Source organism: Mustelus asterias, chromosome 22 (genome assembly GCF_964213995.1).
Source record: "Mustelus asterias chromosome 22, sMusAst1.hap1.1, whole genome shotgun sequence".
In the NCBI taxonomy this organism is placed as follows: Eukaryota; Metazoa; Chordata; class Chondrichthyes; order Carcharhiniformes; family Triakidae; genus Mustelus; species Mustelus asterias.
Window position 1 is genome coordinate 61960975 of NC_135822.1, and position 27642 is coordinate 61988616.

The 27642-nt window shown below is 42.9% G+C and overlaps 1 protein-coding gene across 2 annotated transcripts in view; it reads right to left on the reverse strand.

Annotated features, from left to right (window-relative positions):
• Positions 1-654: 654 nt before the first annotated feature.
• Positions 655-27642, reverse strand: part of LOC144510106 (disintegrin and metalloproteinase domain-containing protein 9-like) — a 142499-nt gene continuing 115511 nt past the window's right edge. The window contains exons 20-23 of one of the 2 annotated variants that reach the window (XM_078239381.1): positions 24816-24870; positions 22672-22695; positions 4559-4626; positions 655-3685 (exon numbers count right to left, since the gene is read on the reverse strand). In XM_078239381.1, the coding sequence (XP_078095507.1) occupies positions 3628-3685; positions 4559-4626; positions 22672-22695; positions 24816-24870 (205 nt within the window). In that variant the 3' untranslated portion in view covers positions 655-3627. The remainder of the gene's footprint in view (positions 3686-4558; positions 4627-22671; positions 22696-24815; positions 24871-27642) is intronic. The other variant, XM_078239382.1, reaches the window with a different exon arrangement.

The following is a 27642-nucleotide window of genomic DNA, read 5'->3' on the forward strand; positions in this document are numbered from 1 at the left end:
ACTCCTCCACCTCTCTATCCTCCCTAAGATACAACTTAAAACCTACCTCTCTGACCATGGTTTTGGCTTTCTGCCGAATATTACCTCATGTGGCAGTGTCAGATGCTGCTTTATAATACTCCTCTGAATTATTTTGTGACATTACGCTAAAGGTGCTATATAAATGGAAGTCAATATTGCTATTCTTGACTGAGCTACCAGAGATGTATAAGATGAGACGTAGCTCATTTGTCTTCACACAACTAACACCATTCTGGGCCGAATTGGCCATTTGTCCTCAGTGTTCTAACTTCAGCAACGTACCTGAGAACCTAAAACAGTCACAGCCTGTTTCAAACTCTGGCATGGTTTTTCAATAACATTAAGAGAGTTGCCAGTATAAAGTAGGAGCTTATTTTCAATGAGGATCGTCTAACGCTGCTCGCGATTGCAAGACTCAATCATTATAACCAACACACTAGCTAGAAAGAAGCATGTTGCCTGCCTGTCTTTGATGTTGGGTGAGATGTCGACATTGGAAAGTAAAGCTGAGAGTGAAGGATAAAACAAACCATCAATTCAAGTGTAACCGAAGTTGAGAATCGCTGTCTCACTGCCTAAACAATAAATAATCAACACACATCTAAAAGAAACCTCAGATTAAATGAGGACTTCAGTTTAGAAAAAGAATCATTTTTATTTCATTATTGCTCTTTATATAGATTAAATAAAAGCCCTTTGTCATCCACAGGTGCATAATATCTTTACATCTTTTAATAAAAATCAGTATTTTTGAAAAATGTAAAACACTACTTAGTTGTAAGCAAAACAAGTGCAAATATTCAAGTGAAGTAAAGAGAGTTTGGTTACATTTAGAACAAGGGATACCTGGGAGTGAACTGTAGCCTCAAATCCATTGATGGTTTTGGCTAATCTAAGTAGTGCCAGTGCTGGGGGAGGGGGTTCATTCGGTACTCTAAAATCCCATGTTAGGTGTCAACTTTCCACTCACTTCGACGTTAAATTATAAGTATATATATTGCTTTAACCCGAAATCTATAAATAGATAATCCACTTGTAAAAACGCCCAACCAGCATCTGGCTTGCAGCATTCTGTGTTAGGCACAAAAGTCATTGGTACAATCACCTGGCTCACAGTAAGGTACACTCTTCTATCCTTGTTACAAAAGATATACATGTGCCTGCGACTGTTTCAATGTGATGAATTTATGTGAAACCCAAGAGATGAACTATTAACACCACAGGCATATGATGCATTCCTCCAGCCAGAATTTGAATGAATATTTCAACAAATACCAATCTTAGATGCATAAAATTAATCTGATCAGTCTAATGAGTTTGAGAAGATGGTTGGATGTTGTTCATCTGTCAGTTGGATATTTAATTAAAAATCATAGAATCCCTACAGTACAGAAAGAGGCCATTCGGCCCATCGAGTCTGCACCGACCACAATCCCACCCAGGCCCTACCCCCATATCCCGACATATTTATCCACTAATCCCTCTAACCTACGCATCTCAGGACACTAAGGGCAATTTTAGCATGGCCAATCAACTGAACCCGCACATCTTTGGACTGTGGGAGGAAACCGGAGCACCCGGAGGAAACCCACGCAGACACGAGGAGAATGTGCAAGCTCCACACAGACAGTGACCTAAGCCGGGAATCAAACCCAGGTCCCTGGAGCTGTGAAGCAGCAGCGCTAACCACTGTGCTACCGTGCCGCCCCATATGCTCATGTCCAGAGCACAGTGGAAGCCACACAAAGATAAAATGTTGCTGCATCAACCATCATGCCCATATTTAATCCTGGAGTCTACTGCTGACTCTTGAATGAACTTAAAGGGAAAGATTAAAACTCATGCAGAACATACCACTTACACAGAGTTAAAATCAAGTCCATAATTTCAGAATCATAGATTTATAAGCATTGCTGGTTATGCTTCACTTTCAGGAATATTTTGGGAAGGTCAATTAGATCTTTGTTGAACCATGGCAGAAAAAGATTTTTACACGGACCATGACTGTAATTGACCATCAGCTGAGAACATTTCAAGGAAAAATAATGCATTCTGATGGGATTTTAGACTATAGTCCTATACACAACAGTATCCCAAGTTCAATAAGTTTACAAACCTGTTTTTTGCAGTAGATTACAAGGCTATTTGCTTCACAGACTATATTATATATAAATCAAGATAGCTTGAATCAGAAGTGCCAGTTAAAAGTTTTGCAATGTATCATGGCAAACCTCATTTAACACAATATAAAAGTTCCATTATACATCTTATGTGCCATTTGTCCAGGGTACATACATTATCTATGCAGGAAATGTACAACATTTGTCTAGGTTTGTACCCATCAGACATGCTGGGTAGAAAAATGATTCATTTGCCAATGTTATTGCAGCTGTGTTTGAATAAACTGCTATTACATATATCAAGTAGCATACAACACAATACACAGGAGCTTGTCAAGAGATAGAGTGAAGCCTTACAGTACCAGATGCAAGTACTGTGCACTGTACTGTACGAGATTTCCATTAAAATTTCATTAAAAAAAAGATACTAAAATGAACATTCAACACTGCAACTAAAATGTGTGTCCCAAGTGTCTTGACGTACAAATACAAATAACGACAAGCTTCTCCCGAGTTGTCGGTGGTACCTAGGAGTAACTTTCCAGCAGCTAGTTTTAACACACAAGGCAATATTGTACCACATGGTGGTCAGATACAGCTTCACACTTAAAATTCACTGCATGATGTGCACCCAGTGATGAGTGTTTAAAAATAAACTCAAGTCAAAAATCAACTCAGAGCAACTGTCACAGCTTTCTTGCTGGAAACTAAAACGCAGCACGAGAAGAGGTTGTCTGACTCCCATCTTGGTTTGTGAAGTGTCAGCAAGGGAACCAAGAAAAAATCTCCAGGGCAGTGGAAACAAAATATAGGGTAAATAGAAACACGTTTAAATTTCAAACTCAATTTAAAATAGGCACATATTTTAAGAAATTGCATGGACACAGCAGATGATGTTTACAAATTATTCCCTTGATGGATTGAAAAGACAAATTATTCTCATTGTGCTCTGTTGCAGACATAATGAGGACTTCTGAGTGGGGAGCCAGCAGAGAAAGTTCACCAAAGCAATCAAACAACACGGAAGCTGTTGAAAACCTCAAGAGAAGATAGGAAAGGTGGAACATGCTGCTCAATGTTGCAATCTTCAAAATAGCAAAATAAATTAGTTGTCAGTAGTAATAGTTTTTTTTTTCTTCTTTGCTATTATGCATCAAGTATTCAAGAGCAAGTAACCATGGGTGAGCTTTCAGCATGTTAAAACAGAAAGGTTCCTTCAAACTAAAGTAAATTTCAGACAAGTTTCATTTTTTAAAACGTAGGAGGTATTCAGTTGCAATTTCCTTTGAAGATTGCTATCGGCAGACAAGGCTTTCTTGAGGAAAATGAAGCGTGTGTAGAATGCAGAAGTGTTTGATTAACTTTAATGTTGATGAATCGGTGAAGTTGATTGACACTCTGGGAGGGCACGGGCAAGATCGCAAATGAGCACACACAATTTGAACGCCTGCACAAGAGTCCTGTACAGTGTCAACTGCAATATAACCTATACCCTTTGGGTCCGAGGAACAGGTCTCGAAGGTGCTGGACGTGGGGGTGGTGGCCTGAAAGGAAACAAAAACACTTTCAGGAGAGAAAAGAAATGAAATTCATGATTATACTCCAATACATTCTCACATTGTCAATGAAATGATGTGATAATTGAGATCATCATTGAAATGAATTTGAAATTCAGTGATTGTAAGCTTGATGTCCTGTGCTATTCAACCATTAAGCACATAAGTTTCACCTGGAACAGCAAAGAGAGAATCAATTGACCCCCAAGGCTAATAATAAAGATTTATGGTGAATGATGAAGGGCAGGCCATGCATTTCCCCAAGCATCTAGCCGAAAGCTGTTGATACTTCAGTTTTTCCAAGCTCAAGCATTTGTAAAGAGCCAAAAAACACAAATGTAGGCTGCAATTCTCCGACCTCTCCCACGGCTGGGATAGTAAACAGAGATTTGGCTGAGCACCAAATTCTCTGTTCTCACTGGCCACAGTAGCGGGGTGTACAAGACCGGAGAATTTGGGCTGTTGTCTGAAGGGAGGTAATGGTAGTTTGGAAAACAAAATACGAAATTCCTATAGATGTCAAATAGGAGGTTTCAGATGAGAGAACTGTACAGAGTTACCAGTTGCAACAAGGCTCATGTGACGGTCAGCTGGATATCTCAAACTTGATAATCAAGATCACACGAAAAAAAAAACACAAGGGTGCATAATTTCTAATGATATAGAAAGAACTGCGCTTCAAAACTACTTAATTGGTAGTTTTGTGACATCCTGAGATCATGAGAGTTACTATATAAATGCAAGTTCTTTCCTCAGTATATCAAAGTGGGGGAGAGCAGAACCTAGGAGTGGAAATTGGTATGCAAGCAAAGTACTCGTTAACCATGAACACATACAATTCACAATTGGGAACAGACATACCTTGTTGGTGATGGCTGTGGTGGTCTAACTACATATGTTGGCACTGTGGTACTTGTTGTCTGAACGACCTGATTTATAATAAAAAGATATATCATTTGGGGATACATTGCTCAAAGCAGCATTTTATGTACCGAAACATTTTCTGGAGATAGCGTGCCTTTGTCAGTATTATATGCCAAACATGGATGAAAGGCAAGTGTACACAACAATTTTATGAAATGTTCATCTATGTTTTAATCCCTTTTAAATAATTTAATATGAAACTGAATCCAAGCAAATTCCACAGCATGAATGTAAAAATGAAGCAATCCCCTGTATGAAAACATTACAGATTTGATTCAAACATTACACACACGAACTAAAAAGAGTTAAACACCTCCTGATAGAAAGTTGTTCAAATGGAGGGTTTGAAGAGCGACGGACATGCTGAGTTGCAGGGCGGGATTTTCCGGCTGCGCTTGCCCCAAGACCAGAAAATCTCACCGAGGTCAACAACCTTCACATGGTCCCGTTCCGCCCGCTACGATTCCCGTGGCAGGCGAGACAGGAAAATTCCGGTGATGATGTCAAAGGTTAAGTCTAACTTTCTGTTAATTTGCATGCTGTGCACGTCAGCCTCTGAGAAGTGAGTTGAGATTACGTTTTCCCATTTGAAATTGAACTCACAAGCTTCAGCAAGACTTTGGTGTTTCACATTCAACAGATGGACTTCAACCTGGTGTTGTTAAAACTCTTACTGTGTTCAATCTATTGTCCCAGAGCTTAAGGGACATTGACATGTCAACTTAATGTGTTTTTACTGATCTTTCTCCCCCAGCCCTTTTCTCTCAAGTAGGCCAGTGATCTGTTCTGTATTTGCACATATCTTCTGATACCTCGGCCCAGAATTTCCTGGAGAATTTGCTCCATTGGCAATTATATTATACAGCACAGAGAGAAAACTATGACCTCATTGACTTACCTCTTTACTTACACCAGGTGGTGGGTTTTGGAAAGTGTACACAATCTTTATCATTACTCTCTCTGAAACAATGAAGTTAAGCACAGCTCCACCCGGCCCCGTTAAGTTCAATGATAAATCACCAAAATCCTGAATTAAGCCTCCTAAGACTAAAATGACTTTGCAGGCAGACACTTGGTGATCTGGATGTGGCCTAGTTTGTTGGTTTGAAGGATACATCAATGGTTCAACTTATCATTTTTCTGAGTAAAACTGCAGGAAATTACTTGAGCAACTTGCTGGGAGATTTGTTGGAATTTTATCATTTGGTGCATTAAATCAGTATTTCATTAAGATTTGATGAGTTAAATATGGTTTGTGGCTGTAACAATTCAAACCACGCAAAGATTTCAACAGGTTGGTTTGTGGAAATAATGGGCAGGATTTTCCGGGTACGCTTCCCAAGACCGGAAATTCCCACCCAAGGCCAGCAGACTTTTGCATGGTCCGCCCCTGCCCGCTATGATTTCTGTGGCAGAGGCGACAGGACAATTCCGTCCGAAGGTTTTGTTGATCGATTGAAAGAAAATAGTTCTGTATATATTTGCTGCTATTGCCTGGTGAACCAGGTGGGGTCTCCACTCAGTCAGTCTATCAACAGAATGAAAGTTACAGCCTTCGACAGACACACAATGCATTCTTAACACGAAGGTACATTGCTGAATAACCAGTTCAACGTCCGGTGACCAGTTTTGAAAACTGGTTCACTTTGGAAATGTACTGCAAATATTTAGATGCTGGGTGAAAATGTACTTCATAGATTTTCTAGAAATCACACGTATATAAATCATTCCTGAAAAATGGACATTATTGTACAAGACAAGCATGCTGTGACTTTGAGAATAAATGTTTTGAGGTTTTTTTAAAACCTTGCTCTATTTAATTACAATGCAACAAAGCACAGTGTATAGCAAATGAGACATTTAGATTTTTGGATGACGGGGAGGAGCAATACTCCATAAACAATATCATGACACATCATGCTAATTAGTCTTTATAATGTTTAAACAAGTAATTTATAGTGTCCAGTTCAAGCTAGAATTGTAAAACAACATACCTTTGCAATTACGCGAAATGGTGTGTATCCAATGGAGTTAACATTTTAGTTATTCACCAGTTTAACAAATCTTTTCAGGCAATTGTCAGTTTTAGCCATTCAGTAATCAAATTAAGTTTAAATTAGTGACTGGCGATGAAACAAAATAAAGCAGCTGATGAGGACCAGGTACCAAAGTTTCAGCAGCCTGAGAATGGCATGTGATCGAGATGCACAACATGGCATGCCATGCAAGTGTGTCTCAGCGGCCACTCATTCTATACTGCTCTGTGTCTGGGCTGTATTAAACCAATAGGCACAATCTTGCTGTGACGCCAAGGTTACATCGCATTGGCTACTGGGTCCCAAGACTTGATAAATGAAATTATAATTTCCAAAGATATCATTGAGCATGGTTGACAGGAAATATTCCTGGATGGCAATCACTTGATCTAACTTTGTAAAGTTAGTATCTTCAACACATCGAGCGATGCAAGAGACAGGAAACATTTGTAGCATGCTAAGGATTCTGTGTGTTTCAGGATTTGCGTTTCAAAGTTTGCTGGGAAAAGCTATTTAAAACATAACCATCCATCTGGTGCAGTTCAAACAAACATGCGTTTTACAATAATTATCACAAATTGAGCATTTAAATTATGCTCAGTTTAGAAAGTAAGAAAGAATTGAATCTTACAGTACAGCCTAGCTTGCAAGAGCCTTTCCTGCTAACTTGGACTGTGCAACATCGGAAGAACTCTAATATAGGAAGCAATTGGAATCCATAGAATCTCTACAATGCAGAAGGACCCTTTTGGCCAACTGAGTCTGCACTGACTTTCTGAAAGAGCATCTTACCCACGCCCATCATATCCCCTAACCCTGCGCATTTACCATGGTTGATCCACCAACCTACACATCTTTGGACTGTTGGAGGAAACCCTTACAGACACGGGTAGAACATGCAAACTCCACACAGACCTGTCAAACATGGATCCCTAGCGCTGTGAGGCAGCAGTGCTAACCACTGCGCCACAGTGCACATCATGGCTAATCTTTGCTAAAATTCTTATTTACCTGCATAGGAACTATGGGCTGGATTCTCCAACAAAAACAAAGTGATGCCACCAGTGGGAAAATCAGTGCATTTCATGTTGGCCCTGGCAGTGCTAGTCAGGTGCGAGTCATTGGCACTTGGAAATGTTTGTGGAGAGGGGTGAGTTTTGCACTGACCTTGAGAGGGGTGGGAGCTAATCATGCTGACAGATCCTGCTCCTCTTCGGAATTCACGGTGCCTGGTCCCCACTTGTCAGGACCATGGGAGATTGACGCGCGTGAGACTTCCAGTTGGGGGAGGGTGAGAGCATCCCGAGAGACCAGAGCATTCTGCCTCAAACACGCTAATTATATTACAATCGATGCAAATGCATTCCGATCAGGTTCTCGCCCTCTCTGGGAGCAGGTCGGGAGACTTGAAGTAAAGAGGTTTGACGTCCAGCGAGAATCCCACTTGGCCCTCATGCTTGATTCAGTGGCCATTGGGAATCCCAGCCGGGGTGAACAGCCCCGGAGAATCGCCCCTATAGCTCTTCATTTCCAATTAAAATTTGTTGATATCAGCCTTGAAAGGTCTGAATAACTACAGTTCCTTGGAGGAAGAGATTTGTGTCTTATTGTTGTGATTCCTCCATCGGGGGAAATAGTTTCTCCGTGTCTACCCTATAAAATCTTGATATAATTTTAAACACCGCAGTTAAATCATTCCTCAACTGTTGAAACTCAAGACATTACAAGATATGTTTATGCAACTTGTCCTCATGATTTGACTCTTTAAGCCCTGATTTCATACCATTGATACTTGACTATGAAAAACTGTTCACGATTTCCTGATAGAAAACCCTTCCATGGACGTTATATGGCACGATATAACAATCAAATATTCTTCAAAAACAACACAAACAAATCATACAACAGTAAAAAGAAAAAAAAAAATCATTGCATTTACATAGAACCTTTCACAACCATAGCTTGTCCCAAACAACCAGTGAAGCGCTGTAAAGCATTGTCACAGTTATTATCCGAGTGCAGCAAACTCCCTCAAACAGCAATTGTATAGAGTGTTGGTGATACCACATCTGGAGTATCGTGTCCAGTTTTGGTCTCCTTATTTAAGGAAGGATGTGGTGGCATTAGAGGCAGTTTAGAGGAGGTTCACCAGATTGATTCCAGGGATGAGGGGTTGATGTATGAGGAGAGATTAAACAGTTTGGGTTATACTCACTGGAGTTTAAAAGGATGAGGGGGGGAACTGATCGAGTATATAAAATTTTAAAAAGGGATTGATGAAGCAAATGTAGCCCAAATGTTTCCTCTTATGGAGCAAACTAGAACAAGAGGTCACAGGTATTGGTTGTGAGGCAGTAGATTTAAAACTGAGATGAGGAAGAACTACTACTCACAGAGGGTGGTGAATTTGTGGAACTGGCTGTCCCATAGCCCGGTGGAGTCTCAATCATGGAATGGTTCAAGACATATTCCTGATTAAAAAAGAGATATGGGGATATGGGGAACAGGTAAGGAGATGGATTTGAGGCCAGGGAGAGATCAGCCATGATCTGATTGAATGGGGGAGCAAGCTCAAAGGACTGAATTTGCCCACTTCTGCTCCTAATTCCTATATTCCTAATATGGTAACGACCAAATAACCTTATTGGCTTCTGTTAGTTCTGTTAGTGTGAGCCAAGGCACTGGTGAGAATCTCCTTACTCTTGTTAAAATAGTGTTGCGGGATCTTTTACCTTAGCCTGAAAAATGAGACAGGCCTTAGTTTAATGTCTCATCCATTTAACATCTCTAACAGTTTTCAAGATTCACACGATACATACAAAGGAATGAGTGTATTTCAGGCTATCAATCTCAAAACAGAGGGGAGGGAGGGTGTTCTCATAAACTTACTAAATTGCATGAACATATTCCTCTCAATAGATTTACAGCTTTAGTCTCAGGTAATTATTTATTAACACTAAGTTCAGTTGTTTATTAACACTAGGTTTTTGGAATTTATGCTGCTGTTGTCTCAATTTACTGAAGGTATATAGGGTATTCCGTTGATAGTGCGTATCAGGATAATTTGCATGTTGAGCAGAGGATGGCTTATTAGAGCAGTGATGTGTACAAGTCGCAAAAAGCTCATGTCTAATTGTGATAGAAGTTTCTAAATATTAGCCAAGCTAATCATGATATGCACATGACTTGAGATAACAGAAGTAAATTATTTCCCATCTTCAGCCTCTGCTATCTTCAAAGGAATTTATTACTTGAATTTCAAATAGATTGTAATCACCCGAGGTTTTCCAATATTTGTGTCGTCACCTCCCATTTCAGAAAGTAATCACTGAAGAATGCCCACATTGATTCAGCTAAAATCAGCATGAAAATGTGTTACCCTTCCCTTCCAATGTTGATGTAATTAATAAAAGCCCCTCACACACACAAAGAACTATTGTTCACTTGTGGTGCTCTGCATCCTTCGCTTTGATAGTTAAATTTGAAAAAAGTCATTCATCAGTCGATTTTTGTCACTGCCGCTCTTGCTCCAGAGGCTGGGAGATGCCCAGGATTAATCTGGGTGACTCATCAGCCAATTCAATACCTCGACATTGTCCCCAGCAAGCACGTCCAGTCAGAAAAACGCATCATGAAGACTATGGAAAATGAAGTTGGGCTGGGCATTGGATATAAGGATAAATTGCATACAGTTGGTTTATATGCCCAAGAGTTTAGAAGACTAAAGATGATCTCATTGAATTGTATAAAATTCTTAAGGGGCTTCGCAGAACAGATGCTGGGAGGATGTTTTCCCCTAGCTGAAAAGTCTAGAATGAGCAATCAGAGTTTCGTGAAAAAGTTTTAAGTTTATTTATTAGTGTCACAAGTCGGTTTACATTAACACTGCAATGAAGTTACTGTGAAAATCCCCTAGTCGCCACAATCCCTGTTCGGGTACACTGATGGAGAATTTAGCATGGCCAATGCACCTAACCAGCACGTCTTTCGGACTGTGGGAGGAAACCGGAGCACCCGGAGGAAACCCGCGCAGACATGGGGAGAACGTGCAGACTCCACACAGACAGTCACCTGAACTGAACCCGAGTCCCTGGCGCTGAGAGGCAGCGGCGCTAACCGCTGTGCCACCGTGCTGAAAAACGTCAGCCATTTCGGATTCTCATGAGGAATAATCCCTTCATTCAAAGAGTTGGGGATGTTTGGAGTTCTCTAGCCCAGAGAACTGCGGATACTCACTCAGCAGCTGAGCATATCAAGTCAGAGACTAATAGATTATTAGATAATAAGGGAATTAAGAGATGGGGGATACTGTGGGACGGTGAAGTAGAAGATCAGCCATGAATGGTGGTTCAGGGAAAGCCAACTCAAATTGTTCTCATGAAACTCTGTACCAACCACATGCTGCAGCATTTTGAAGGTTTTACAAGATTCTTTCAGCACTGGAAAAAAACACAACACACAGATTGTTCCTACATAATTCTGGAAGTGTTCAGGAAGATTCTTACTTTTGTAGACCGTCCAAAGTTAATTTGACAAATGCATTAGCTGTGAATTTTCTACATCCTCCTGTATAAATCAAGAGTGTAACCTTTCTATAAATGCAGAACATTTCAGCTTTCTCCCAATAGAGGGCAAAGCACACAATTTATTTTCCCACGGTATTGACTTGACAAATAAATACTGTTGTTGTATGACAGTGCACAATTCAGCAGCAATTTATGCCGATATGTGGATAATACGGTGCACACTTACAGTCCCACCTTGCTGACTTCCCATTTTGACCCCTGCTCAAACTATCGGGAGAACTTAGATGGAGGTTAGGCACTTGACCACAGGAGAACAGGCCTTGCAACAAATAAGGCAAATTGCATGGGGTGGGATCTTCAGCCCACACTCTCCGTCCACGAGATCGCCAGCAACATCTGGCCAAACCTGGAGATCATGAATCTCGCCAGCAAGATGGCAATTTCTGATTTTTGCCGTCCCTTGCTGATGATGTCATCAGATTCACGCCGATAATTGGGGAGAACCTGATTTACACTCATTTTAATAAATTTAAATTAAACACCCCCACCTCGCCAGATCTTCCCCCCACTAGATTTTCATACCTTGCCAACATGACAACAGGTTCATCCAGATGTGAACCTGGGACTCTTTGAGCTGGGAATTGGTTCAACTGAGAAATGGCACCCCGATCACTGGGGAAAAAAGTACTCTCTGCCAGAGGTATCTGCGGACTCCACCCTCGACCCTCCCCATTACCACCGGCATTCCCATTGTTTGCAGTATCTGATACCTCCCCCGCCACCACAAAGCAGAGTCCCCACGTGTGAGGCTCCCCCGAGGGCCTGCCTCTGCATATTATCTTTTCTTTCTGATCCTTCTCAAGGCATTGGAGTAGATTTTCATCATTAGTGCATAGGCTAAAAGCAATAGTTGGTCACAGAGAGAGAGAGAGAGAGAGAGAGAGTGCAAGCACATGATGAATCCTATCTGATTGCCCTCCTTGCATCGCATCCGAATGATGTCTTTATACCCTGGCACTCAAAGTCATAAAGCTACCCTGTAAACTCCTGCTAAAGTACAAGGGTTGCAGGGGTGTGAACACTGTCAGGGGTTGAGGAGAAGTTAAGCGTGGTTGGGATGTTGGGAGGGGCGCTAAGAATTGTTTGGCGTTGAGGGGAATGAACATTGTTGGGTAGTGATGGGGCAAGGGAGGGGTTTTAGCGTTGTCGGGGATGGAGATGGGGAGGCGAGGTCAGGGTGCGGATTAGCACTGTCAGTAAGGGTTGGTTTTGCAGTGTTGGGGTTGAGAGTTCCATTTAAAACAATGCAAGTCAAGGAATTAAAGACAGACCTTAAGGGGTATGTCTTCAGTGCATTATGCAAAAGGGAGCATGGCTGCACTGTAATTACGCTCAACAATTGGCTGTTCGACTCTATTCATCCCTGAGTTGCTCCTGGAGCCAGCATTGGAAAACTTAAAATAGTAAGTGAGCGGATTAAATTGCAGTCAGCATCAGATGCACTCTCTCTGTTGCTGATCAACAGATCTAGGCCATTGTTATTGTGAGTTGCATTTAGTTGCATAATCTGTGGACCATGCAAGTATAAATCCATGTTTGCATTAATATTCAGATATCTCAATGTTTCTTTGTGTTGTGATTTAAGACTTTTTCACGGATGAGGCAAAACTTCTGACCGACCATGTTCTAATGGGATAAACCAGCAAATTAAATGTTTAATTAAAATGGAGCAAAGTTGCATCTAGATTTTGATTTGTTTTGATTTATTATGGTCACAGATATTAGTATACAGACAAAGCATACCGTTCATAGAGTGCAGAACGTAGTTTTACAGTCATAGCTAGGGTGTAGGGAAAGGTCAGCTTAATATTTGATTTGATTTACTGTCATATGTATTATTATACAGTGAAAAGTATTGTTCCTTGCGCACTGTACAGACAAAGCATACCATTCATAGAGGAGGAAAGGAGAGAGTGCGGAATGTGGTGTTTCCGTCCTAGCTAGGGTGTAGAGAAAAATCAACTTAATATTTAATTTGATTATTGTCACATGTATTAGTATGCAGTGGAAAGTATTGTTCTTTGCGCGCTATACAGGCAAAGCATACCGTTCATAGAGAAGGAAAGGAGAGGGGTGCAGAATATATTTTACAGTCATTGTTAGAGAGTTTAAAAGAGATAGAATAGAATTTGAGAAACATAGAGCGAGAGTAAAAGATAGAATTAGAGGCTATGCTGGGCACAGCTTGCAAGAAGGATGGCAAGGGGTGGATTTTTGCTCCCATTTTCGGTGGGCGGGAATGGTGGAGAATCCAGCAGCAGCCCCAAATCAGCTTTTATGCTGGCAGGAATTCCCTACTCTATTGCCCAGCTCCCACCAAGCATGTAACGGGGATCCCAATTTTAAAAGTCAGGATCCCCATTTACAACTAATTACCAATGCAGATCAGGGGTCTAAAGCACCCCATGTTGCACAGGCCATTCGCGTCGATGTGCAGGTTCCCCCATGATGTGCACTGGGGTGAACAGAACCTGCCAGAGGCGCACAGAGGGTCATGCTGAGGCAGTACCCTGGCACTACCCCCTTACACTGCCCACGCACTGCCCTATGGCACTGTTCCCCAGGAGGCAGTGCTGGGGGTAGGGCGGTTCCGTGGGGGAGGTGCCAGTGTTTTTGTGTCTGTGGGATGTGGTTCTTTTAAACTATTGTTAATGTACGGGCACCCTTGTTTTTCTCAAGAGCCTAAATTGATTGAGGCTGCGTCGCCAGTATGACAGGAGACCCACGCCTTCACCCCAACATCGTCTAAAAACGTGGTGGGTAAAGCTGGCAGTGCAGCCAGCAGGCTACACTTCCCTTCTCTCACCCAAGATTAAGCTCCGAAAAAAAATCTAAAAATTCTAGCTCACAGGTTGGATAAACGGGGTTTAGGGTGTCGCATAACCCAACGCAGTATAATGTGGGAACACATGACTTAAGACCTGTACTGCTACCCAGGTTATCTCACAGGTGAAGCAAATCCATACATGCAGGGGGTGATTCTCCCCCAAAACAAATTCTAAGTGCCAAAAGAAAAAACGGGAGTAACTCTCGCTAAGTGCCGAATACAAATGGGAGTAACTCCTGCTGGTTCTTTTAGCCGGACTTTCACAGTGTGCCTCAGAGAGATCACGCTGCAAATCAGTAGGCGGGGCCTTTCCCTGCTGGAGAGACCGGCAGCACAGCGTTGGAAGGGCCACTGCGATTTATCAGAGTGGAGATCAGCGCATGAGCAGTAGCCCCGCATTTCCAGTCTCCTGCTCGCTGGCCAGCCCCGCAACCCCGCATCACTGCCTGATGGGGGCTAGTATAGAATTCTAGTATCAGGCCTTCATTTCAGTTTTACCATAATAAGTAGACTAGGTTAAGGTCATTATAAAGTGCCTTATATACATAGTAAGAATTCACAATGTGCCTGGTTCAACATATACAAAGGTATTATAAACTGCAAAGGCATTATAAACTGTATAACCACAGATTAACCAAGTATTATAAGCTTAAATTGCATTTTCAATATATATGTATTGTGCATATACATTTCAAAGACTATTTCCTCGGGTGGATGGAGCTATTACAAGGGGGCATAACTATAGGGTTCGTGGTGGGAGATACAGGAAGGATATCAGAGGTAGGTTCTTTACGCAGAGAGTGGTTGAGGTGTGGAATGGACTGCCTGCAGTGATAGTGGAGTCAGACACTTTAGGAACATTTAAGCGGTTATTGGATAGGCACATGGAGCACACCAGGATGATAGGGAGTGGGATAGCTTGATCTTGGTTTCAGATAAAGCTCGGCACAACATCGTGGGCCGAAGGGCCTGTTCTGTGCTGTACTGTTCTATGTTCTATGCACCTTGGCCAACTTCATTCAGAATGCAGCATGATGGGAAACACAGTGGTAGACAGGACGAATTCTCTAAATACAATGGAGCAGAGAAAGGCAGCTTCCATTATCTGTTTTTGGATATACAAAAGGCAAGTTTAATGTGCCTGCTATTTAAGGGAGTAAATTCGTTCGTGGGTAGTGAGGCTGGAGCAGTCTCTCAAGCTGATAAAGGAGGCCCAGGTTCCAGCGAAAGAGTGACTCCTTTCACCAATTAAAAATCACAGATGTTAATAATGGCCTTGATTACTGGTAATGACATGGGTTAGGTTTCCGAGGTAAAGGGGGAGGAACCTACATGGGCAATAAGCTAATAATCCCCTCTTTCTGTTGACAGGTGGAACATTATTGGCTAAGGTAATTGTGTTGAATATTGTGATTGGGCCCTCCAGTCTGATTGACGAGACTAGGCAGGATAATGTTCAGGATAATATATTAATTTTTCCAGGCAATATTAGGTCAGAGAGGACAGTCACTCCTCATTGGCTGTGTCTCTTTCCTGATACAAGGCTAAAAGGGAGAGCCCGCCTATAACACCAAATTGACAGATTAATATAATTAAAGATGAGGGAAATAATTCAGTGGAATAAATAAGAAAGGAAAGTGAACAGGGTAATAAAAGATACGTTATAGAGGAGCTGACAGTAAACAGAGGAGGACAGAATCAAAAGTGGGATTCATTGGATACAAGAGAGATATTTAAAGGGATTCCAGGAAGTAGAACGCAGCTTAGGTGATAGCTATGGATGAAGGAACAAAGTTTTCTTAAAGGAAAGAAGAGATAAGATGGACACTAATGGGCAGTTGGAAGCCCAAAACACTGTTTTCTAAGTTTGGGATGATTCTGATATAAGAAAATGTGCTGTCAGCAAGTTACCTTCATAAAATGATGTTATTTAAGATAAGAACAAATCATTAAAATAAGTCATGGCCTGGGATCAAATTGAAAGGTTTGATTTCTGTTTCAAAGATGTTAGTAGGTTATAGTATTCAGGAAAAAAAGATAGTTTCCAGAGGATCGGGGGAAGGTTATTTGTGTACAAAGGCTTTTCACCAGAAAAAGGGTAAGACAAGTATTGAAGACTTTTTAACTATTGTAGGAATTTTTGTGGAAGATTCTGCCCGAGTGGTAAAGCCCTTACAGGCCTTGATAAAGGGAGGAAGGGCTGGTCAGGAAAAGACAGAGTGGGGAGATGCAGAAGTACAGGCGTTTTCAGATTGGAAGCAGGCTTTGGTGACAGCCCCAGCTTTGGTCACCAAACCATTACACATTTTCTGTGGGGAAAGTAATAGAATACAGACAGCTGCAGTTGTTCAGCAGCATGGGGACAGATTGAGATTGATGGGGGGGTGTTACTCCACTTAGTTGCCAGAGAGATGTACCAGTGTGTGAGGGCACTAGCTTGTGCCTCATGGGCTGTCAATGTTTTGGAGCCCCTCACCTTGATGGGAAAAAATGATCCTCCATAGCCCGCATACTCAAGAATTTACTCCAGGCAGCCACTGCTCCTTTAGAAGCAGCAGTAATAAAAGTTCAAACACACAGGAAAATTGAGAATGAAGTGCAGCAAGGAAATCATTTGGCCAAGCCGGCAGCAAAGGCCTTAGTAAAACAGGATTGGGAGTGGACACAGCCGGTAGGGTTAGCAGCCGTGGTAGTTGAGGACAGTCCAGATATTGATGTAAAACAAGTGCAGGAACAAGCACATGAAGAGGAAAAGAAGCAATGGAAAAAAGATGGAGGATGGTAAGGTCATGATGGAATATGGAGGAGGGAAGGGGAAATAATAGTTCCTAAAGTAATACAGCATTCGCTGCTGAAGATTTATCACGGAATAGTACACACAAGCAGGGACAGAATGCTTGATTTATTGAAGAAATGTTAGTGTTGTCAGAGAAGTCTGCAGTGCACCCTAGTGGTGCCAGGACGTCCCTGCAAGATTAAAATGGGAAGTCAACCCAGACCCAAAGGACCCTGGGAGAATTTACAAATGGATGTTACAGGGCCGTTACCATGGGTACAGGAAAAATGTACTGTTCAGTAATTGTAGACCAGTTTACTGGACGAGTTGAAGCATTCCCATGTGAAGATGCCACAGCTACAACAGTAGCTGTGATATTAGCAAATGAGATCATTCCCAGCTGGGGAATGCCTCTTCAGCTGGATTCTGATCAGGGAACTCATTTCACAGGGAGAGTTTTGAAAGAGGGATCTGTCGTATGTTGGGAATAAAGCAGAGGTTTCACATACCACATCGCCCTCAGAGTTGAGGGATGGTGGAGAGGATGAATTGAATGTGGAGGGATCAAATAGACAATCTACATTTTCTCAAAAAGCAGGTGATCACGCAACAGCAGCACCGAGATTGGACGAAATTGGCGGGAGAGAGTACTCCTAAATTGCCTTCGCTGGGAGATGAGGTAATGGTGAAACTCATGACAGACAAAAAGGGGCTCGGAACTCGCTTGGAAGGGCCTTTTGATGTGGTGGTTACAGGGCAGACACGTGCCCTAATTGATGAGAAGTGAGGCCCGCACTGGAGACACTGGACTCAGTTAAGGCCGTACCCTGGTGGTAAGTCCCAAGATAGCGAACCTGACTCAGCGACCGACTGACTTATTATAATTGTAGAAGTGGAGAGAATCTGATTAGATCGAATTTATTCTGATTGCTAAATTTAAGGTCGCGAGGCCATCAGGATTCTATTACAGATTATGTGCACAGAAGATCTCTGACCTGCCACTGCTACAATCAAGATCGACCGGACATCCCCCAACGCAGAAGCAAGTCAAGTCGCGAGCGCGTGCAAAGTGTGGGGCGGTGATTGTGCAAGTTTTGTAAACGAGTTGTATTATTACCTGACATTGATCAACAATTGTGTTTGATTATAAGACAGAAGTTGTAGAGACTGCTATAATGAATGCATGTCATTATATCTTTTTAGTACTGAATGTACAGATTTGGCCTCAGGTGGGACCAGCAACTGAGGTCCTTCAGCGTTCCCCTCGGGAGGTACGTGTTGATGCTTACTTATATATGGCACACACATGCTAGATTGACCAGTCAGATGAAGTGTTGGGTATGTTCACACATCCCCATATATGCAGGAAGGGTAATCAGTAGAGAGTTAAGGAAAGAATTTCTTAACAGCGAGTCTTGTGCAGGTCGTATAAACACATATATACTATCGATAACCCAGGGGAACCAGCTCCTGGTTTAGTTTTAAAACAGCCAACAGCAAAACCAAAAGGGATACATTGGGCTAGAAACGTGGAAGGCCAAGGGGAGAACATAGGCATGAGTGGATGTGAACACATGGTAGATCGAACCACCCGGCTATGCCTGAGTCCACCCAATAATGACCAATCTTGCAATATTTCTTATTGCTTTAGAGGAGGCAAGACTTATCCAACTCTCAATGGAAGATATTGGATTTGTGGGGATAAGGCATATCCTTGGCTCCCTGTCAGATGGAAGGGGTCGTGTTACCTTGGATATGTAATCCCATACATGTATCACACTCCTAAACTCCCTCCCTTGCCAAGACATCGACGAGCTATTACAGAAACAGAATGATTCTTTGGCATCGTGTTTCCCCAATTTGGAGTAGCTAAAGCGATGCGTGAAATTCTTGTTTTACGCTCCATTTTGGAACAAGTTGCCAATGATACAGCAACTGCCCTTGCTAAGGTTAATGATGAGATGGTAGCCATGCGCACTGTGGCACTTCAATACAGATTGGCATTGGAGTAAGTCTTGGCGGCAAGGGGTAGGACTAGTGCAGTGATTGGATCAGGGTGTTGCACGGAGATACCAGATAGTTCAGAAAACATAACTAATCTGGTTAATCATATCAGGAAAGCGGTAGAGAAACTCAAAGACCCTGAACCATTTACCATAGCTGGTTAGCTCTCAGGCTGGCTGGGCTCCTTGGGAACATCAGTCCTACAAGGGATTGCAATATTCTTCATGGTGATCTTGGCACTGATGGTGCTTGTCAATGTAGTTAAGTGTGCCTGTGCAAGGTTGTCCAAGTCCACAGAAGGGATAGTACCAGTGATGGCAGTTAAGTTAAGCAAGCAATGATACAAAGGGACCAGTTGTCCTTCAGGACACAGGAATAAGTATTAGGACACTCCCATTTAGTGGCCTTATCTTGGGCTATAGCTAAGGGTCAAAAGCAGGGACTGATGGGGGGGTAGTATAGAATTGTAGTATCAGGCCTTTCATTTTAGTTTTACCATAATAAGTAGACTAGGTTAAGGTAGTTATAAAGTGCCTTATATTTAGTAAGAATTCACAATGTGTCTGGAACAAAATATACAAAGGTATTATAAACTGCAAAGGTATTATAAACTGTATAACCACAGATTAACTAATTATTATAAGCTTAAATTGTATTTTCAATATATATGTATTGTGCACCTTGGCCAACTTCATTCTGAATGCAGCATGATGGGAAACACAGTGGTAGACAGGCCAAGTTCTTTTAATACAATGGAGCGCAGAAAGGCGGCTTCCATTATCTGTTTTTGGATATACAAAAGGCAAGTTTAATGTGCCTGCTATTTAAGGGAGTAAATTCGTTCGTGGGTAGTGAGGCTGGAGCAGTCTCTCAAGCTGATAAAGGAGGCCCAGGTTCCAGCGAAAGAGTGACTCCTTTCACCAATTAAAAATCACAGATGTTAATAATGGCCTTGGTTACTGGTAATGACATGGGTTAGGTTTCCTAGGTAAAGGGGGAGGAACCTACATGGGCAATAAATTAATAATCTCTTATTCCTGTTGACAGATAGAACGTTATTGGCTAAGGTAATAATGTTGAACATTGAGATTGGGCCCTCCAGTCTGATTGACAAGACTAGGCGGGATATTGAAATGTTCAGAATAATATAATCATTTTACCGGGCAATATTAGGTCAGAGAGGACAGTCAACCCTCATTGACTGTGTCTCTCTCCTGATGCATGCATGAGCAAATAAATTCCTTTTCATTCTTTAACTATATCCTGTCTTTCGCAGTCTATGTATTGGTTGAGTGAGGTACAACAGGTACAGAGCACCCCAGGGGATACCTGAGAAATTCCTCTTACACTGCCCTTACCGACCGCCCACCCCATCCGATCAATGGCCTCCAGGACGTCTCTGGGCTTGCCCTGATGGCTCCCTCCTCCCCACACTCCGGATGGCCAGCCCCGATCAGCCCCCTTCCCTCCCTCTGCCACCAATGTCAACTGCAGATGCGCCACAAATTCTGGCCCCAGAGACGTGCGGAGGTCGTGGCGCCCAGCGCGCTAAATGGCCTCCGCTGATGTCACCCGGCCCACGCAGACTGGGAGAATCCCCCCCCCCGACAGATTTTCCAGCAGAGGGTCACAAGGTGACCATCCTGAGCAAGAAATCAAAGCAGATTTTCCTTTACGTACAGCAGATGCATTTAAGTCCTGTTCCCCACCCAGACTGAAATCAGCCCATTGAGCACAGGCCAGGAATGAAGTCTTCAGTCAAATCTGTCATCGAAAGCCATAATTATTTTGAAATAAGTTTTGAAAATGTAAGTGTGAACAATGCAGCTCTAAGTATTAGTTAGCGACCTTAACAACAAGCTGGACTTGAAACATCAATAAATGCCACGATCAGCTGAAGGCGGATAAGCTCGCAGCTATTTTATCTGTACAGATGATTTGTCTTTTAAGTGAACTCCCAGGCACAAAACAAAGTCATGGTCTCAGCAGTCGTTGACTGACAGAAGTAATTAACATTTTAAATAGATATAACAGGAATAGAGAAGGGTTTGAAAATAGTATACTCCTGAAACAATACTTTTAAATTGTGACAATGGAAGCAGTAAACAAAAAAGAGGCTGTGATGATGAGGCAGGTTTCCTCGTGTGAGCCTTTATCTTCACAGAATCATAGAATCCCTCCAGTGCAGGAGGCCATTCGGCCCATTGAGTCTGCCCCAACGACAGAGAATCCTACCCAGGCCCTATCCCCCGTAACGCCACATATTTACCCAGCTAATCCCCCGAACCCACACATCCCGGGACACTAAGGGGCAATTTAGCATGGCCAATCCACCTAACCCCACCTGGAGTCTGATGATGCAGCTGTATAGAACGCTGGTTAGGCCGCATTTGGAGTACTGCGTCCAGTTCTGGTCGCCGCACTACCAGAAGGACGTGGAGGCATTGGAGAGAGTGCAGAGAAGGTTTACCAGGATGTTGCCTGGTATGGAGGGTCTTAGCTATGAGGAGAGATTGGATAGACTGGGGTTGTTCTCCTTGGAAAGACGGAGAATGAGGGGAGATCTAATAGAGGTATACAAGATTATGAAGGGTATAGATAGGGTGAACAGTGGGAAGCTTTTTCCCAGGTCGGAGGTGACGATCACGAGGGGTCACGGGCTCAAGCTGAGAGGGGCGAAGTATAACTCAGACATCAGAGGGACGTTTTTTACACAGAGGGTGGTGGGGGCCTGGAATGCGCTGCCAAGTAGGGTGGTGGAGGCAGGCACGCTGACATCGTTTAAGACTTACCTGGATAGTCACATGAGCAGCCTGGGAATGGAGGGATACAAACGATTGGTCTAGTTGGACCAAGGAGCGGCACAGGCTTGGAGGGCCGAAGGGCCTGTTTCCTGTGCTGTACTGTTCTTTGTTCTTTGTTCTTTAACCCATAGAAACCATAGAAACCCTACAGTGCAGAAGGAGGCCATTCGGCCCATCGAGTCTACAATCCCACCCAGGCCCTACCCCCACATATTTTACCCGCTAATCCCTCTAACCTACGCATTTCAGGACTCTAAGGGGCAATTTTTAACCTGGCCAATCAACCTAACCCGCACATCTCTGGACTGTGGGATGAAAACGGAGCACCCGGAGGAAACCCACGCCGACACGAGGGGGACACGCAAACGCCACGCAGACAGTGACCCAAGGCCGGAATTGAACCCGGGTCCCTGGCCCAGTGAGGCAGCAGTGCTGGCCACCGTGCCACCCAGTATTGTTAAACCTATTGCATCACTCCCTAATCGGAAAAGCACTGCCTGCACTTGACAAAAAGTGGAATTATACACAGATCAAAGAACTATCATGGCCGTAAACGTGAATTAGTTACTGACTCATTGCACATTCAATACATTTGCTCAGAGCTACCCCTTAAATTATCATGCTGCATGCAGTTCCAGAATCAAAGCTTTCTCACAATGCACAAAGCTCCCTGATGTTGTGAGTATGTTTTATCAGCATTTGTTGGTCATAGATGGTCAATTATCTTTGAGCAGCACTTAGCCTCAATATTCCCAACGGTTAAGTTGTGACTAATTACATTTAACAAAAGTTATAGTTAGTTTAGATTTAGTTTCAAGCAAAGAATTGCAGCATTGGTCTACTTCCTTTAAAGCGGATTCTGAAATAGGTTTTCAATCATGCACAAAATGCAGAGGAGCTTTGTGAGTTTGTATTCAAGAGAAACACCAAATTACTGCCCGAATATTACATGAAAGCAGAGACAGAAGACCAGCTTAGCGAAATGTTTATTCCTGAAGGTTCAATAATTTCAATTACCTGTTGACTTGGCAATAAGTTGACCTGAGATGTTGAAAATAAGTAAAATTACTGCTCCGTCTAAAGTATTGTGGCTGATAGTCCTAAATTTTGACACTGTGGTCTGGCAGGAACTAGTTTTGTCTTGTCCTCCTTACCATCCCTTACGTATTGGAACTAGAATAGCCTGAAGTATCTACGCAGTTCTGGCTTGTAAATCGTAATGTTGGTTAAATTCAGGTGTGCTATTTTTTTGGCTGTCTCTTCGTTGTTGAGTTAATATTCCGTGCCCAAAACGTGAGATATTGGGAGCCCATATATTGAACATCAGAGCATATTCAATTAAGCCAGTGCTGTTGGATGAAGCAGCACAGCTTAAGTTCTGCATGTGTGAGCAATACACAGATAAATGGCTGGACTTGGGATCAAGGAGGTCAGGGTGGGTTGGCAGTCTCGGGATCAGCATTGCAGACCAAGGGGCTGGTAGCAGAGTGCGCACAGGATCAGGATGGTGACTGTGGGAGTGAGAGTTTTTATTTACCTGATGTTGAGGGTCAGTTTCCCCCGAGTGGGCAGTGTTGCCTGCATCAGGGAAAGCCAACGTTAGGTAGGGGGCCTGAAACAGACGTTAAGCTCCTTACTTGGATATGCAAAGGGTCTAATGCTGGCTTAAGACCTGGATAAAGGATATCTTGATTGTTGGTGCACCTCCAACAGGAATGTGTGCATGATTTCTGCCCAGGATTTCAGGAGCTGGATAAACAGGAGCTACTTCACCTAATTCATCAAATATCTGTTCTTCATATATTGTGCAGCTTTTTCAGGATGGAAAATAGTTTCCAAGTGTTGCGACAATTATTGGTGCAGTTGTGTAAATTTGAAGCAGTAACATGAAACCAAAACCCATGGAGCAGAGCGATTAAGTCCACAGCGTGTCTGACAGAATCAACCATACCTAGGCACTATGGTGCCTGGCTATTAGTTCAATTGCTAACGCATAACAAGGAAAAGCGCAAATTACACTTGGGGCATTTACAGCCACTTGTTTTATCAAACATACCCATTGTCACAAAAGCAGGAATCAAATGGGGAAGCAAACAGATTGAAATACATGTTAAATATGCAAGCTTTAGTTCTCACCTCAGAACAGCGCAGTTCATAGAATCTCTACAGTGCAGAAGGAGGCCATTTGGTCCATCGAGCCTGCACCAACAACAATCCCACCCAGGCCCTATCCCCATAACTCCACATATTTACCCTGTTAATTCCTCTAACACTAAGGGTCAATTTGCCATGTCCAATCAACATAACCTGCACATCTTTGGACTGTGGGAGGAAACCAGAGCACCCGGAGGAAACCCACGCAGACACGGGGAGAATGTGCAAATTCCACACAGGCAGTGACCCGAGGCCGGAAGTGAACCCGAGTCCCTGGCGCTGAGAGGCAGTAGTGCTAACCACTGTGCCGCACTGTTGTTCCAAGGCATGAATTAAGAATGATTTTTATCCATTGTTATGAATATTTTGTTGGTAAGGCAGTTAGATTTTGGGACTGAATCTTTATTTTAGGGCAAGATGGAGAAATAATGTGGGTTACGGGACCATCTGTGAATTCTGCTGACAACAAGCCTGGGTAGCTAAGTTGTTAAAAGTCAAAGGGAGGCCAAGGTTTTTTTTGTTGGGAAGGCGGCGCAAGATGCAAATCTTGACCCAAGTAACCTTGCTCGTGGAAGACAGACTTTACTCTCCATGTCTAGGAAGTTATTCAGAATGTCCGGTTTCATCTACTGAATTCTAACATAGAATGGCGTTGGTGGTCTTGATCACTAATTAGCATTTCCACCTGGAGGCACGGGGGTGGGGCAGGGGGCAGAGAGAGAGAGAGATTTGTAACTACAGCTTAAACATTAAATGGGGGATCTTTTCTGTAGTTTAGAGTATGCAATTCACACTGATTGTATTTAGACACTTATTTTCAGTTTTCGTATTGCATTAAAAGTCTTAAAACTTGAAATCCTGCCATGTGGTGATCCTTCTAGTCAATCACTGAAAAAATAAGTCTCGATGGAGATTGTAATACCATCTAACAGCCAGACTACGATTTAGAACAACATCTGAACTGGGTTGATGCTCAAACATAGTGACATTGAGGAACCAAGACTTACCCCTTCCTTTGCTGCATTATTTGAGGCACTTCTTGGTTGAGCTCGGTTTTCAGACCTAATTTAGATAGAACAAATGTGACTGAATAACCCAATAAATCCATTAATACATGCAACCACACTTATCCTCGTCAAGTTTCTTTTCTATCATCGATGGAAGATTACAAATGAATGTTGTATCCTGATGCACAATGACCATAGTCACAAATGCAAATATATTTCAAATAAGTGAATTTGCACTTCTATCGCAACTTATTATATTCTTCAGGCACCTCAAAGCATTTCACAATTAACTACTTTTGAAATGCAGTAACTGTCGTTTGGTACATGAACATGGAATTGTACTGTAAGATCCTACTAACAGTAAACGAGGTGGTATTGCAAGTTAATTTGTCTTTCATTGGTTTTGTTGTTTGATGGAAGATTATTAACTGGAATACTGAGATAATTTCCCTCTTTTCTTTCAATAGTTCTATGGAAACAGTCCATGGTTTCACATCTCATCCGGTAGATAGCATCACTGACAGTTTGTTAGTCATATTAGGCATTGATATATGTGCAATTATGAATTGCAATGGCTGCAACGCTTGTCTATTTAACAAGAGGGTTATCAAGAGCGTGTGAAAAATCTTGACTGTCCAGGGACCCAATCAAATGAATGTAGTTCAGGTTAGCTCAAGTCAATCCATACCACTGGAAGCCTCAGAAGATAGATTCAGAGATTGTGGTACATATTGGTACTAACGACAAAGGTAGGATGAGTGATGAGGTCGTGCGGCAGCAGTTTAGGGAGTTAGGTAGAAAGTTAAAAAGCAGGACCTCTAAGGTTGTAACCTCAGGATTACTCCCTGTGCCACGTGCTAGTGAGGCGAGGAATAGGCAGATAGTGCAGCTCAACATGTGGCTAAACAGCTGGTGTAGGAGGGAGGGTTTCAGATATCTGGACCATTGGGGTCTCTTCCGGGGCAGATGGGACCAGTACAAGAAGTATGGGATGCATCTAAACTGGAAGGGCATAAATATTCTGGACGGGAGGTGTGCTGGTGTCTCACGGGAGGATTTAAACTAGTTTGGCAGGAGGGTGGGATCCAAAGCAAAGGTGAATTAGCTGAAGGGGAACCAGAGAGCAGGGCCAGTAAGACTCAGAAACAGCAGGCAAGGCGGGGTTGCTAATCAAAGAGGGTCTGGTGGATTGAAGTGCATTTGTTTCAACGCGAGAAGTGTAACAGGTAAGGCAGATGAACTTAGAGCTTGGATTAGTACGAGGAACTATGATGTTGTTGCCATTACAGAGACTTGGTTAAAGGAAGGACAGGATTGGCAGCTTAACATTCCAGGATACAGATGTTTCAGGCGGGATAGAGGGGGATTTAAAGGGGTGGGGGAGTTGCACTACTGGTTAAGGAGAATATCACAGCTGTACTCCGGGAAGACATCTCGGAGGGCTCAAACAGTGAGGCAATATGGGTAGAGCTCAGGAATAGGAAAGGTGTAGTCACAATGTTGGGGGTTAACTATAGGCTACCCAACAGCCTAATAGTAAATAGAGGAACAGATATGTAGGCAGATTTTGGCAAGGTGTAAAAGTAACAGGGTTGCTGCGGTGGAAGATTTTAACTTCCCCTATATTAGAAACATAGAAACACTGCAGCACAAACAGGCCCTTCGGCTCACAAGTTGTGCCGAACACATCCCTACCTTCTAGACCTACCTATAACCCTCCATCCTATTAAGCTCCATGTACTCATCCAGGAGTCTCTTAAAAGACCCTATTGAGTTCGCCTCCACCACCACTGACGGCAGCCGATTCCACTCACCCACCACCCGGTGTGTGAAAAACTTACTCCTAACATCTCCCCTGTACCTACCCCCCAGCACCTTAAACCTGTGTCCTCTCGTAGCAGATATTTCCACCCTGGGAAAAAGCCTCTGAGAGTCCACCTGATCTATGCCTCTCAACATCTTATACACCTCTATTAGGTCTCCTCTCATCCTTCGTCTCTCCAAGGAGAAAAGACCGAGCTCCCTCAGCCTATCCTCATAAGGCATGCCACTCAATCCAGGCAACATCCTTGTAAATCTCCTCTGCACCCTTTCAATCTTTTCCACATCCTTCCTATAGTGAGGCGACCAGAACTGAGCACAGTACTCCAAGTGGGGTCTGACGAGGGTCTTATATAGCTGCATCTATTGACTAGGACTCGCTTAGTGCTAGTGGCGTGGATGGGGCAGAGTTTGTAAGGAGCATCCAGGAGGGCTTCCTGAAACAGTATGTAGATAGTCCAAATAGGGAAGGGGCCATACTAGACGTCGTATTGGGGAGTGAGCCCAGACAGGTGGTCAATGTTTCAGTAGGGGAGCAGTTCGGGAACAGTGACCATAATTCAGTAAGCTTTAAGGTACTGATGGATAAAGATAAGTGTAGTTCTCAAGTTAAGGTGCTAAATTGGGGGAAGGCTAATTACAACAATATTAGGCAGGAACTGAAGAATGTAGATTGGGGGCAGATGTTTGAGGGCAAATCAACATCTGGCATGTGGGAGGCTTTCAAGTGTAAGTTGATAGGGATTCAGGACCGGCACATTCCTGTAAGGATGAAGGATAAGTGTGGCAAGTTTTGGGAATCTTGGATAATGAGAGATATTGTGAGCCTCATCAAAGAGAAAAAGGAAGCATTTGTCAAAGCTAGGAGGCTGGAACACACGAAGCAAGTGTGGAATACAAGGAAAGTAGAAAGAAACTTAAGCAAGGAGTAAGGAGGGCTAAAAGGGGTCACGAAAATTCATTGGCCAGCGGGATTAAGGAAAATCCCAAGGCTTTTAAAAAGAGC